General features: G+C 39.8%; 1 protein-coding gene across 1 annotated transcript in view; it reads left to right on the forward strand.

Moving 5' to 3' along the window:
• YIPF4 (Yip1 domain family member 4) overlaps positions 1 to 15,320 on the forward strand; it is a 30,518-nt gene that overhangs the window by 6,959 nt on the left and 8,239 nt on the right. The window contains exons 3-5 of the mRNA XM_004711157.2: positions 4,324 to 4,477; positions 6,615 to 6,786; positions 10,283 to 10,360. Coding sequence (XP_004711214.1) covers positions 4,324 to 4,477; positions 6,615 to 6,786; positions 10,283 to 10,360 — 404 coding nt within the window. The remainder of the gene's footprint in view (positions 1 to 4,323; positions 4,478 to 6,614; positions 6,787 to 10,282; positions 10,361 to 15,320) is intronic.

A 15,320-nucleotide genomic window follows, 5' to 3' on the forward strand; every position in this document is an offset into this window, starting at 1 on the left:
TCTCGATTTTTCCCCTTCCTCCCCCCTCCCCCCTCCCTTCTGAACCCTTGATAATTTATAAATTATTATTTTGTTATGTCTTGCCCTGTCTGACTTCTCCCTTCACCCATTTTTCTGTTGTCCGTCCTCCAGGGAGGCGGTCACATGTAATCGGTTCCCCCTTCCTACAGGATCTTTCTAGCACTTCAGGTGCAGTCCTTTCTAGAGGCCAGGAAACAGTTGTTATGGTCCTTTCCTGCCTCATAATTCTGGAACCTGTAATGTCATTGTTCTAGTGACCTCCTGGTTTAAATCTTCCTCTTGTTAAATTAAGCAAAGCACTTATTGTATTTTAAGAAAGAATATTAGTTGGATTGCAACTCTTTCTTTTTAACTTACATTAAGACAAAGCAGCAGAGTAATATTAATAGACTGTTTTAACCACAGTTAGGGAGTGTGGCCACAAAATTGTATGGTTGTCTGCAGGAAGTAGTTTTAAATGTAAGGTAGGAAAGAATAGTGAAATTCAAAGAACTTGCCTTTAATCCATTGGTTCTCAAACTTCCCAATGCTGCGACCCTTTAATACAGTTTCTCACTGGAAACACACGGAAAACAGGACTGATCCCTTCAGGACCAGTGGTAAGAGTGGCGATACCGGGAGGGTAGAGGGAAGGTGGGGTAGAAAGGGGCTACCTACCGATTACAAGGATCTACATAGAACCCCCTCCCTGAGGGACAGACCACGGAAGAGTGGGTGAAGAGAGACATCGGACATTGTAAGACATGACAAAATAATAATAATTTATAAATTATCAAGGGTTCATGAGGGAAGGGAAAAATGGGGAAGCTGATACCAAGGGCTCAAGTAGAAAGCAAATGTTTTGAGAATGATGATGGCAACAAATGTACAAATGTGCTGGACATAACGGATAGATGTGTGGATTGGATAAGAGTTGTACGAGCCCCCAATAAAACCCACTGCTTTAGGGTTTATATGATTTTTTAAAAGTTTTTAAGGAGAGGGACATACTCAGCTAGGGATTAAAGCAGCGGTTCTCAACCTGTGGGTCACGATCCCTTTGGAGGTCGAACGACCCTTTCAGAGGGGTTGCCCAATTCATAACAGTAGCAAAATGACACTTAGGAAGTATCAATGAAAATAACATTATGGTGGGGGTGTCATCACAACATGAGGAACTGTATTAAAGGGTCACAGCATTAAGTTAAGAACCACTGCCCTAGGAACTATGAATTGGAAATGGGGCCCAGAAGGCATAACTGATTTGCTGAATTAATTAGTAGCTAAGTTAGGACTTAGCTTCAGAATGCAAACTTTGTCATTATTCTTTGTAGGAGTTGTCACAACCAGACCAAGATGTGAATCATAATTGATCCATTCATTGAAGTTTAAGCCAAAATTTTAATGGCCCTTAAAATTAGAATTTAGAGTAATGTGCAAATTAAGCTTTTATATGTCAAGAACTTATATATTGATTTATTTTTTGAAGGAAGCTAACTTTAATATTGGTTGGAAATAAATTCGAAGAAAGGAAACTCTGGGTATTCTGATTTGCTGTTGCCAAAAACATTTTCTGATGTGCTGTTCTAGTCATGTGACTTGTAGTCAACAACATTGATAGTTGTTTGCTACTCCTTGATATTTATTACTAAAGGTTCCCCCCCCCTTAATTGTTATTTGACCATAGGCAACTTATTAACTATTCCCATTTTTTTCTAGCCAGAATATATAGCATTCATACTATAGTGATTTATCTATAATGTCCAAGATACTGTGCAGGCTCTGAGCTTAATTAATTTTTAATGTGGATAACTGAAACTCTACCTTTTTTAGAGTTGACCTTTAAAAAAAACTTACATATTTTTAAATTTTTTGTCAAAATCAGTGATTTAGTCATATAAGGAAAAAAGATGAATTAGCAGGGAACTACCGTATATACTCAAGTATAAGCTGGGGCACCTCAGAGAATGACAAGAGACCTACTGGTGGGGGAAAGGAACCGACCTCCATACCCAGACAGAAGCAGAAGCAAATGACGGAGGAGGAAGGGAGTGCAGCACACCCTGGCCCACCAAACCCTGATGACAATAGCCCCACTCCAAGCAGCCAGTGCACAGAGAGGACCATATGGCCGGCCCCACTACAACATCCTGCACTGACCCAGAGCCCTACATAGGACAACACTGGAGAGAGACAGTGTGGGATGTGTGACAGAGCTGACCCCATCACACCGAGGCAAAACACTAAGGGCGTGCAATTAGAACAGCAAGGGAAACAGAACAAGGAAATCCCGAAGGAATACCAAAAATAGACTGTGGGCCCAGGGCATGATACCCCAGCAGACCCAACCAGAAACCATTTCTAAAGGTCAACAAACAGACCTTGAACTATTTACAGGCTTTTCTTTCTTTTTGATTTTGTATGTCATTGGCTTATGGTTGTTGTTGTTGCTGCTGTCGCTTGTTTTTCTGTGTCATTTTGTTTGGCCCTGTGAGTTTTTATGTGCATGTTATTATCTCTGCAGGTCTATCTAGATAAGATAGGCTGGATAAACAATGTGCAGAAGAAAACAACAGGACCAATGGTTCTGGGGGGACATGGGAGAGGGGGAAGTTGGGGAAGGAAAGTGGTGTTAACCAACCCAGGAACAAGGGAACAACTAGTGATCTGTAGCCAGTGGCAAGGAATAGTGGGTGGGAGGCCTGGTAGGGAGTGATCAAGGGCAGTGTAACCGAGAGGAACTACTGAAATACAAATGAAGACTGAGCTTGATAGTGGGACAAGAGGAAAGCAAAAGGAAATAGAGGAAAGAAGTAGGAGGCAAAGGGCATACATAGAGGCCTGAATACAGGCATGTACATATGTAAATATATTTATGATGATGGGGAAATACATCTATGTGCATATATTTATAGGTTTAGTATTAAGGTAGCAGATGGACATTGGGCTCCACTCAAGTACTCCCTCAATGCAAGAATATTTTGTTCTATTAAATTGGCATTCCATGATGCTCACCTTCCCGACACAATTGCTGAAGACAAAGCAGGTGCATAAGCAAATGTGATGAAGAAAGCTGATAGAGCTGGCTATCAAAAGATATAGCACCTGGAGTCTTAAATGCTTGAAGGTAAACAAGCGGCCATCTAACTGAGAAGCAACAAAGCCTGCATGGAAGAAGCACACCAGCCTGTGTGATCACAAGGTGTTGAAGGGTAGCAGAAACCAAATAAAAATCATCATTGTGTGCTCACCTTCCCCATACAAATGCTGAAGACAAATGTGTGGATAAGTAAGTGTGGTGAAGAAGGCTGAAGGTGCCCAGCTATTGAGAGAGATAGCGTCTGGGATCTTAAACGCTTTAAGGTAAACACGTGGCCATCTAACTAAGAAGGAACAAAGCCCATATGGAAGAAGCACACCAGCCTGTGTGATCACGAGGGGTCTAAGGGACCAGGTATCAAGCACCAAAGAACAAAAAATCATATCATCGTGAATGAGGGGGAGTGCCAGGTGGAGACCCAAGGCCTATCTCTAGGCAACTAGACATCTCATTGCAGATGGGTAGCAGGGAGGAGACGAGTCACTCAGGATGCAGTGTAGCATCGATGAAACACACAACTTTCCTCTAGTTCTTAAATGCTTTCTCCCCCCACCACTATCATGATCCCAGTTCTACCTTACAAATCCGACTAGACCAGAGGATGTACACTGGCAAAGGTCAGAGCTGGAAACACAGGGAATCCAGGACAGATATACCCCTCAGGACCAATATTGAGGGTAGACATACCCGAAGGGTAAGAGGAAGGTGGGGGAGAAGAGGGGACCTGATCACAGTTATCTACATATAACTCCCTCCCTGAGGGGCAGACAACAGAAAAGTGGGTGAAGGGAGACATCGGACAGTATAAGACATGGAAAAATAATAATAATTTATAAATTAGCCAGGGTTCGTGAGGGAGGGAGGGGGGGAAATGAGCTGATACCAAGGGTCCAAGTAGAAAGAAAATGTTTTGAGAATGATGATGGCAACAAATGTACAAATGTGCTTGACAATGGTTGGATGTATGGATTGTGATCAGAACTGTATAAGCCCCCAATAAAATGATCCTTTTAAAAAAGATTTACTACCCTGGAAACACTCTGGGATAGTTCTTCTTTGTCCTATGGGTTCTAGAGTTTTTGGTAGTAATTGGCTCAATGGCAGTGGGGTGATTTTTAAAAATAGCAGATGTTCATCTATAGAGATTTTTGCATGATAATTATCTTACATTTTGTTAAGGACATTTTTCCTTGGCTTATAATTCTGTCTTCTTTGCTTCCAAGATCTTAGTGGTTCAATAGCATCTCCAGATGTCAAATTAAATCTTGGTGGAGATTTTATCAAAGAATCTACAGCTACTACATTTCTGAGACAAAGAGGATATGGCTGGCTTTTGGAAGTTGAAGATGAGGATCCTGAAGATAACAAGCCTCTCCTGTATGTAAAATTAATGGGGCTTGTTTTGTTTTCCTTATTAGAGCTGATATCTGGGATGATCATGCTCTTTCCTGTTATTTAAAGACAAGTAGCAATTTTCACTTTTACCAGTAAAATTTTTAAAAAGATACATTAATGAAATAACCTATTGAATGGCAAATAATAAGCAAATAGTAATTTGATATCTTACAAGTAAGTATACACCACCCTTAGAGAACTTACCTAGGACAATTAACTGTCTCAAGTAATTATGCAGTGTAGTGACAAAAACTGGTGGTGGGTACTTACTGTAAAAATTCAGACTTAGGACATATTAAGACTTCAAAAAAGAATACATCTAAATGGCTTCTATATGGTAATTTGTAAAAAGGTGAAGAGGGGAGGCATCTGACTTTACAAGCAGGGGAGAGTTAAAGCTCATCAACCCAATGCCAATTCCTTTGAGGCTGAGGTTAGACATGCCAACACCCTCCAACAGTTTTACCAATTCTCACATTTTGTTTCTCACCTGGATTTACTAATTTAGTGCGATGGTCACACAATTCTCAGTGCATATTCTCAATCGTGGGCCTTATTAGGGAAGTTAACAGGTTACAATTTAGGATTAGAAATGTTCAGGATTCAGTTCTTTTAATCAGAACAGTCAGCTGTGCCTACAGGCAGACTTTTCTGTGGTCCTCAGGTCCCTAGTCTGGCCTCTGCCCTACTCTGGCAGTGTTGTAAAGTACTTTTAGCACTGCCACTGCATGTCTCAAGGACACGCCACTCCTGCATAAGCGTTAACCCAAAGCTACTTGCTCCTACTTCTGTGAGTCTGCAAACCTAGCTTGCCCAGTTAAGTTCCTGGAGCCACCTCATTTTATAAAGGAGCCTCCTGTCTAAAGGCATCAGCTTTACTGGGTCTTGAGCTGGGAACCCTGTGTTCTGACTCATACTCTGGCTCTGCTGTTGCTTCTTTTTTTGCTACTCCTCTAAGGTCCCAAGTTTCTGACCCTGGGTTGAGGTGGTTCACTGCGTAGGCATCTTGGGGGTCTAATGGACATGCTCCACTTCTGCCTCTTTCTTGATGGGAATGAGTTCTCCCATTCCTGCCTCTGGGATGGCTATTTTATACCCAACAGGATGGTAAAATTAGTCAGTCTCATAGTTAGGTTTCCAGGTGTTTATAACCACAAGTAACTTTGTTATTCACCACTCACAACTGAATCATAGAATTCTATCCACATCTTTCCTTACTGTCTCTTACCCAGACCCATGAGGACAGTTTGTTTGGCATTACAAAGACTGGCTAGAAGAGTCATATTACGTAATGTAGCACATCGCCGAATTCTAGAGCTGTCATTGCAAGTAAGGTTACACGTGCAAGAATGTCACTTTCTTCACAGTCCTTGAAATGTTTAAAATGATTACATATTCCTTGAAAAATAGGTAAAGAAATGAATAAGTTTTGGAAATGATTACCTATGGACTTGTAATATTAATGCATTACCAAGTTATTCTAGTTATTCTTTATAGTAGATTAGTGGTAGCACTAAAATATTCCATTTCTTAATGTTAATATGCCACATTATATAAAATCTTAAACTCTATATGGGTTATAAGATAACAGGTATTTGACAAACTATTCAGAAAGAAAAGGCACTACAGGGTCATAACACTGAGACATTAAAGGGCTGTCTCTCCTGTGTTCGTGAAAATGGGAAATAAGCTACCGCACAGAAGGACAGCAAGGAATCTGACCCAATGAGTAGCATGTTGGAAGGAGAAACATTTTCCCAGAACCTCTAACACCCACACTGGATCTCATGTAGGTTAGCAGTCTGAATTTAGTCTGGCCCCCAAAAATCTCAAGCAGAGAATTGTATTTAAAGTCATTCCAAAATGGGCATATCTCCAGGAGACTGGCAATAGGAATGGCACATCTTCAAAGTACTTGGCTTAACTCTAGACGGATCACAAAATGGTGAAATGTTAAAAATATGCATACCTTAGAATCAGTAAAATACAGTAATAATTCAAATGGTAACATTTTTAAACCTGGGAAGATTATACTGTCTTATTTATATTTTTCATAAGTTGCTTTGTAACTCGGTATTCAGAAGTGTGCTTAATGAGATTGTTTATTTTAATATTATAGGGAGGAATTGGATATTGATTTAAAGGATATTTACTACAAAATCCGATGTGTTTTGATGCCAATGCCGTCGCTTGGCTTTAATAGACAAGTGGTGAGAGACAATCCTGACTTTTGGGGTCCTCTGGCTGTTGTTCTTTTCTTTTCAATGATATCATTGTATGGACAGTTTAGGGTAAGTATATCTCATTTTCACTGCTTTTAAATATGATTAGAGCTTTAAAAATGAATATGGATAAATATTAACTATAGTTAATATATTATTTTAAGTGCCTGTCTTGACCCAGAATGTCTTAATAACCCCCAAACTTCATAATTAAATATGTGGGGAGTATCTGAGCTCGGTGCTCGCCCAACTTCTCCACATGATCATTCACACAGGAAGTGTTGTTATAGGCATGGCACACAGGCATAAACAGGTGGACTACCCCTAGCTAACTAGAAATGACCAAGCCTCCTCCTCCTTACCCTTTTCACCTTTCCGAGGGATGAGGATCTTCAAACAAAGCATTTAAACATGTAAACCTGTGGTCATTTTAAATTCTATTATGAAAAACAAACATTTAATCAATAAAGGATGGCAAAGATTCCGTCTGTATTTGTTTTTATACAGTTTCTCACTTTTTTACCACTTTGCTTTCAGGGGTTTTCTCTTTATCATCATATTATACTTACAAACATCTCTACTTTTACTTAAGACTTTAACCAAAATCAAAACTAAACCCACTTCCATTGAGTCAATTCTGATTCCTAGTGACCCTACATAGGGCTTCTGAGGCTGTGAATCTTTACAGGAGCAAACAGCTTCATTTTTCTCCTAGTAGGTTTGAATTACCAACCTTGTGGTTAACAGTCTAACACTTACCCATTAGCTTTAGAAAACTAAAAAATAACTCATACCACAGAGTTATTTGGAAATGTATTAGTGTCCTGTTGCTTTTATAACAAGTTGCCATAAACTTACTGGTTTAAAACATTAATTTATTCTTTGCTCGTTCTGGAGGTCAGCGGTTCTAAATGGTCTTTAAGAACTAAAATCCAGATGTTGGCAGAAGATATTTTTCCTTACCTTTCCACTGATGGGTACCAGCATTCCTTCGCTCCTACCCACATCACTCCAATCTGCTTCCATGGTTGTCTCATCACCTCCTCCTCTGCTAGCGTCAAGTGTGTGTGTCTTTCTCTCTCTCTCTCTCTCTCTCTCTCCCTCTCCCTCTCCCTCTCCCTCTCTCCTCTGTATACTTGTGATTATATTTAAGGCCTACTCAAATAATCCAGGTTAATCTCCCGATCCCACGATCCTGTACTCATTCCCATACACTGATAAGTCCTTTAGCTATCAAAGAACATTAACAGGTTCCTGGAATTAGGAAATAGACATCTTGGGGCATAGGTTGTCATTAATTAACTCACTGCAGGGAACCTCTCAACTGTATTCATTGAACATTAATTGTGTTAATATTTACCTTAGACCAATAGTTTTTGTTTTAGCTATTTAAATAAATAGTTACATTGTTGGAAATTCACAAGGGCAGCTCTACCCTGTCTTATAGGTTCACTGTTAACATAGACTCGATGACAGTGAATTTAGTGTTTTTCATTTGAGCAAAGAATCCTTGATGGGACAGTGGGTTAAGCATTGGGCTGCTAACTGCAACGTTAGTGGTGCAAACCATCCAGCTGTTCCTTGGGCGAAAGATGAGATTGTCTGCTCTCATAAAGATTTACAGTCTTGGCAACCCTAAGGAACTGTTCTACGTTGTGCTATAGAGAGTCACTATGAGTCTGGATCTACTTGATGGCAATGATGTGGTTTTGGTTGCGTTCATTTGAACAAAGAAGTCTAAGGTTAACCACAAGATTATTACCCCTATACCCTGTTGCCGTATTTGGATTTGCCTGATAATTTTCCATGACCGGTTTATTATGTATTTTCGTAAGAATACCACGTAAGTGGTGTTATACCAATTTCTTTGTGCTACTAATATGTCATATTGTGGGTAATATTAACCTTAATCATCTGATTAGAGGATAATGTATCTGCCTGCATCCTCTCTTGTAAAGTTGCTGATTTTCCCTTTATGTCTTGTGGAGATACTTTGCAACAATACAAGTATTGTGTTTCACATCAAACTTTAGCTCTCTAATTTTAGCATCCATCGATGGGTATTGCATATAAAGATTTTTTTTTCTTTTTGCATATAAAGATTTTACGATAGTGTTTGTGGGTAGAGATTGTCTATTTCCCTCATTCTTTTGACACTTATTATTCCTGCTCTCTTATTAACATCCTTTTCCCCATTTACAACATTTTTGAAAACATTTTCAGGTGGCATCTTGAGTGATCCAACATTTCCCATTTACAATTTTGAAAAAATTTTCAGGTGGCATCTTGAGTGGTCAGAGCTCTGCACTGGACCCACTCCAGGCACGTGGTAACCCTTAGCAGGGCACTCCGATGATATACTGGAGACCCTGCTGACAACTGAGCCACATGAGGCATGGCTGCTGACTGGCCCAGGATGTCTTCTTCCATTCGTCCATGACGTCTCAGTCCAGCCAGAGAGGGCTTGGAGTGACTGCGGGATGACTTCAGGCCGTAGGTGGACAGTGGGAGGCTGAGCAAGGGCTTTAAGGTGGTAGGGAGGCTTCTGTGGGAAGCAGGAAGATGAGAAGAAGTAAGGGGGCTGTGCAGGGTGGGAGCAGACAAAGCATGAGTGGGGACCCCACCCAAAGCATATTCGGTGGGAGACAGTGAGTAACAACTACCACTGCCACCACCCCCAACCTTCAAAGACCGGAGAGGAAGGGTCCACCATCTCATCCCAAGGGCTTTCCCGTTGTTTAATTATTCAATTATTTATTTTTCAAAATGAACGCAAATATTTATTTTATTCTGAATTATGAGGCAGAAGTATCATCATGTATTTAATTGTTCAACAAATTGGGCACCCCCAATTGTTCCAGTTTTAGCATTGGGACCTCTTTCAGGTCAGCGTCTATATCATTTTAACATTTCTCTTTTTATTTTAGAACACTTCCTTACTTTCTGACTCTGAGGTTTTTCACACTCATCTTGTATTTTCCCTGCTCCAGTTATGGATTTATTTAAGAAGTCTTGTTTCCTTGCCTTGGGAATGATACTGAGAAACTAGGAACCGATTACGTATGCTTATCTTATCACTGACATGCCATTGGTTTGTAGGCTGTCCCAGCAAACAAAGTTTGGCAATGTATCTATGTATCATTACACTGAGGTGTCTGAAATACCTTATCTATTCTATTCATTTGATAAATGTGTAATTAATTCAAAATGTAAAGATCTCCAACACTCCTGATCCCCAGGGAGAACATTGGTAACTTGCTTCAGTAAGTAATTTCCATTACAGGATGGTATTTTCTCCCCTTTTTGCAATATTTTAAAAACATAGATGTTGAATTACTGAGGTTTTATTAGGCAAGTAGTGAACACTAAATTTTCAATGTGGGTGTAAAATTATATTAAGCATTGTAATACTGTTAAGTTTTAGAAAGATACCTGGGAACCCACACAACCTTTCCATGACTTGAAACTGAGCATATAGTAGCGAATTGTGTTCCTGGAAAATTATTAGTTTGTTTAATAGAAAGACATTAATTGCATGAAATATTTTTTGTTATTTCCTCTTAAGGTGGTATCGTGGATTATCACCATTTGGATATTTGGTTCCTTAACAATATTCTTACTGGCCAGAGTTCTTGGTGGAGAAGTAAGTAGTTCATTTTTAAAATGGCTTTTGTTTTTCATAATAAACTTTATTTTGGAGACTGCAGGTACAATCAGTAACTATACTGATTTTAACTTGCTTCTTGTCCCCACATTACTTTTAAGTTACATTAAGTCCTTTAAGATGATTTGTTACTCGGAAAATTCATTTTGTTCTTATTTGGTAAATGATGGTACCATAGGTTAAGCATTGGGTTCCTAACTGCAAGGTCAGAGAGAAAGAATCGCTCCTATGTCATTCCTCAAGCAGCATAGCATGAGGTTATTGGAAGCATTATAGCTTACGGATATTGGGAGATAATATTCAGGTAATTAATTAATGGATGATGGAAGTGTATGAGGGGGCTTCCAGAAGTTCGTAAAGGTCACCAGTCTTGCTGGTTGGATAGAAAGTGGTGCAACTCCCAAGACTATGGTCTGGAATTGAACTCACCCCTCCGATTCAATTTTCAGCCAAACAATATTGAGGTCTACAAGGAGAATAATAACATCGATGTGTGCACACCTTAGAACAAAATCTCCCAAACTTCTTTGGCTTACCCCCCATTTTTCCAGAAAAAGAATCACACCACACCCCCACCCCCATCAATTAAAAACTGTAGCCCATAATCCAGGATAAAGTGCAGCTTACCCTGGATCATTCCAAACCCCTTATCCCCAAGGAGAGGTACCTCCTACTTTGGAAAACATTGCCTTAGAATAATTGGCCGTTTGGGATCAAGGGGACAGCATTTACCCAGCAGCAAAAATCAGTAGGGTTCTGAGAGAAGGAAGAATGGAGACAGGAAACAAGGAAGGTGGGATGGGCGATGTTACAAGGAGGGGATTGCAGTGAATGAGATGAAACAATGTATATAAATTGTTCAATGAAAACAAATGATCTGCTTTGTAAAACTGTATTCAGTTCAAAATAGAAAGGTTTTTAAAAATTTTTTAATTTTTTTAAAGCATTTTATTAGGGGCTCATACAACTCTTAGCACAGTCCATACACACATCAATTGTGTAAAGCGCATTTGTACATCATTCTCAGAACATTTTCTCTCCACTTAAACCCCCAGCATTAGGTCCTCATTTTCCCCCTCCCTCCCCGCTCCCCCCTCCCTCATGAGCCCTTGATAGTGTATAAATTGGTATTTTGTCACATCTTGCCCTATCCGATGTCTTCCTTCACCCACTTTTCGGTTGTCTGTCCCCCAGGGGGGAGGTCACATATAGTTCCTTGTAATCGGTTCCCTCTTTCCTACCCACACTCCCTCTACCCTCCCTGTTTCGCCACTCACACCAAAATAGAAAGTTTTAAGATTAATAGTCAACCTCAGGTTAATATATTTTTAAGAAAATAACTATTTTCCACAACAAAAAGTAAGCAAGTACATTCTTTTTTTTTCAAATCATTTTATTGGGGGCTTGTACAGCTCTTATCACAATCCATACATACATCCATTGTGTCAAGCACATTTGTACATTTGTTTCCCTCATCATTCTCAAAACATTGGCTTTCTACTTGAGCCCTTGATATCAGCTCCTCATTTTTTCTCCCTCCCTCCCCTCTACCCCCTCCCCATGAACCCTTGATAGTTGATAAATTCATGTCTCACACTGTCCGACATCTCCCTTCATCCACTTTTCTGTTGTCCGTCACCCAGGGAGGGGGTTATATATAGATCCTTGTAATCGGTTCCCCTTTCTACCCCACCTTCCCTCCACCCTCCCGGTATCACCACTCTCACCACTGGTTCTGAAGGGATCATCCGCCCTGGATTCCCTCTGTACTAGTGTACATCCTCTGGTCCAGCCGGATTATAAGTTAGAATTGGGATCTTGATAGTGGGGGGAGGAAGCATTCAAGAACTAGAGGAAAATTGTATGCTTCATCATTGCTACACTGCACCCTGACTGGCTCTTTCCTCCCCACGGCCCTTCTGCAAGTGGATGTCCAACTGCTCACAGATGGGCCCTGGGTCTCCACTCTGCACTCCCCCTCATTCACCATGCTATGATTTTTTTTGGTCTTTGATGCCTGATACCTGATCCCTTCGATGCCTCATGATCTCACAGGCTGGTGTGCTTCTTCCATGTGGGCCTTGTTGTTTCTCAGTTAGATAGCTGCTGTTTATCTTCAGGCCTTTAAGACCCCAGATGCTCTATCTTTTGATAGCCGGGCATCATCAGCTTTCTTTACCACATTTGCTTGTGCACCCGTTGTCTTCAGCGATTGTGCCAGGAAGGTGAGCATCTCAAACTGCTGAATTGTTAGAACAAAGTGTTCTTGTGTTGAGGGAGTACTTGAATAGGGACCCACTGTCCCATCTGTTTCCTTAATACTAAACCTATAACTATATGTACATAGATCTATCTCCCCCTCGTCATATATAAATATATTTACATCTGTATTGCCTGTATTTAGTTCCCTATAAATGCCCTGTGCCTCCTAGTTCTTATTTTGTCATATCTTACCCACTCCCTTCACTCACTTTTCTGTTGTCCATCTCCCAGGGAGGAGGTTATATGTAGATCCTTGTAATCGGTTCCCCCTTCCCACCAAACCCTCCCTCCACGCTACTGGTATCACCACTCTCCGCACTGGTCCTGAAGAGATCATTCTTGCAAGTAACTTTTATGCCTGGCTTAAAAGTGGAAGATAGCTGCAGTTTTTTGGGTACCCCCTCGCCTATGAAGAAAATAAGACTTCAGACATGTATTACTGGAAAAGATGACAAGATTTTTAATATCAGTTTCAGATAATTAATTAATGGATATTCTTTGATACCACACCAAAACTGAACATGTAGTAGTTTCTTTCAGATTTGTTGCACTATGGAATCTGAAGCCATCTCTGCTAACCTTTCATTCTCTGTTTCATTAACATTCAGTTTGAACGGATCTTTTTAGCAATGCAGAATTTTGTAACATCTTACATTGGAAAGCATTTGTCCCCTGGGTTATGGAGATCTTCCAAATATTGATGCATTTTGTTTTATTCTGTAAGTTATCACTCATTGACACCACCAAATATCTTGAGAAAAATCCTTATTGGAAAACTTAAGCTTACAGTGCTAGGTGTACAAGTTTTCCAAAATTCCTGTATTTTCTTGAGAACTCACATTTTGTCATTTGCTGCAAATACTGTTGTTGTTTGTTTGTTTTTTTGATAAAGCAATGGGCTCATTTTGTTCATTTTCAAGAAAATACCTAACATTACCCAAGTCTGAGTAACCATGGTTTGTCTTGTCAGTTTTTCTTTCTAGTAAAACTGGCATTCTGTTAAAAAGAATAACAGCATCATCTAATTAAAACTCTTAACTCATTCACACAAGTGTTCTTCTTTGGGATAATCCTTGAACTTCAATATACAACAGAAATGCTTTATGTTTGCTTCCCATTTTGTTACATGAATTATTACAAAGATATGTATTCAGATGTTGAGGTTTAATAAAATTAATCATTTTTGATTGCTTCATCAAAGTTAATATATGTAACTGGCTCCTCCCCCCTTCCTCCTTCTCTCTCTGTGTGTGGTAGTAAAGAACACAGTAACAACTGGTACAATTTGTGTCACCTTGATTTGAGTCAAAGCAATAGCAGGTTTACCGACCATTACTGTTGCCCAATTAGTAAAATGTCAGTTCAATGGAAAAGACAAATAATATCTGTGTTATTATAAAAAATAATTTTGACCTAAGACTCTTGTAAGAAGGGTCTTTAAGACTCTCGGGGTTTCATGGGTCACACCTTTATTGAAAAAGATTTCATGAATTGATATATACCAAGAATTTAGGTAGATTAATCTGTGGACAGAGTAAAACGAAGTGATGGAATGCAGAATTATAATGTGAATACTGGCTAATGTCAGACTGACTCTCTGAATATTGAATGCTAAATCCAGAAACTTTGAGCCATTTTCTCACACATGGTGCAAAGGTCTGCCAAGGCTGTTACTCAGCTCTTTACCCGCCTGCTCTCTAGCTTCTAAAATCATGTTGCTGTTGTGCTGTCTCCTGTTCTTTTCCTGGTTGTGTTCCTTATAAATAAATTTAGAATAACATTTGTCCACTAAACTTTTTCTCATGGAAATGAAAATTACTCTGAGAGACCTAAATTAATTCTTTCATGTAGTATTTCTTGTATTCTACCTAAAATCTAATGTAATAACCCATTTTAAAACATAAAACACTACATCGAGTCAATAGCAATGGTGTATAGGGGTTCCTGAGACTGTAAATCTTCACAGGACCAGGTAGCCTCATCTTTCTTCCGCAGAGCAGCTAATGGGTTGAACCCCTTGTTTTGAGGTTAGCAATCCCACACCACCTCCAGAATGCCTTTCAAATAAAAATATATGTCACTAAATTTTAGGACACGGTAGGACCCAAACCAAACTCATGACCATGTGTTGCCTCCAACATAGTGATCCTGTCGGACTGTAGAAGTTAATTAAGGAGTCAGTTCTTAATTTGAACTCTGTCATCTACTAGCTTTGCTTCCTGAGCAAACATTTTGCTTCTCTAAGACTCAGTTTTTTCATAATGCAGACTGTCCTAGTTATCTAGAACTGCTATAAAAAAAGTACACCACAAGTAGGTGGCTTTTACAAACACATTTATTCACTCACAGTGTAGGAGGCTAGATGCCCAGCTTCAGAGTATCAGCACTAAAAGAAGACATTCTGTCAGCTCCGGGAAGATGTTCCTGACTCCTTTCACCATTTATGGGTTCAGCGTTCCATGAACTCTCCATGTGTCTTAGCACTCATCCGCCCCTGAATGTAAGAGGTTCTCTGCTAGGACCCTAGGCCCAAAGGATGTGTTCTGTGCTTGGCTCTTCTTTCTTGGTGGTGCTCAGGTCCCTCTCTGCTGATTTTTCTCTCCTTTTATACAAAAGGTGATATAGGCCATTCCTCACGGAAACTCGCAGACATCTAGACCTAACAGTGTTGCATCCA

Source organism: Echinops telfairi, unplaced genomic scaffold (assembly GCF_000313985.2).
Source record: "Echinops telfairi isolate 266 unplaced genomic scaffold, ASM31398v2 ScPeMD7_10;HRSCAF=50, whole genome shotgun sequence".
NCBI lineage: Eukaryota > Metazoa > Chordata > Mammalia > Afrosoricida > Tenrecidae > Echinops > Echinops telfairi.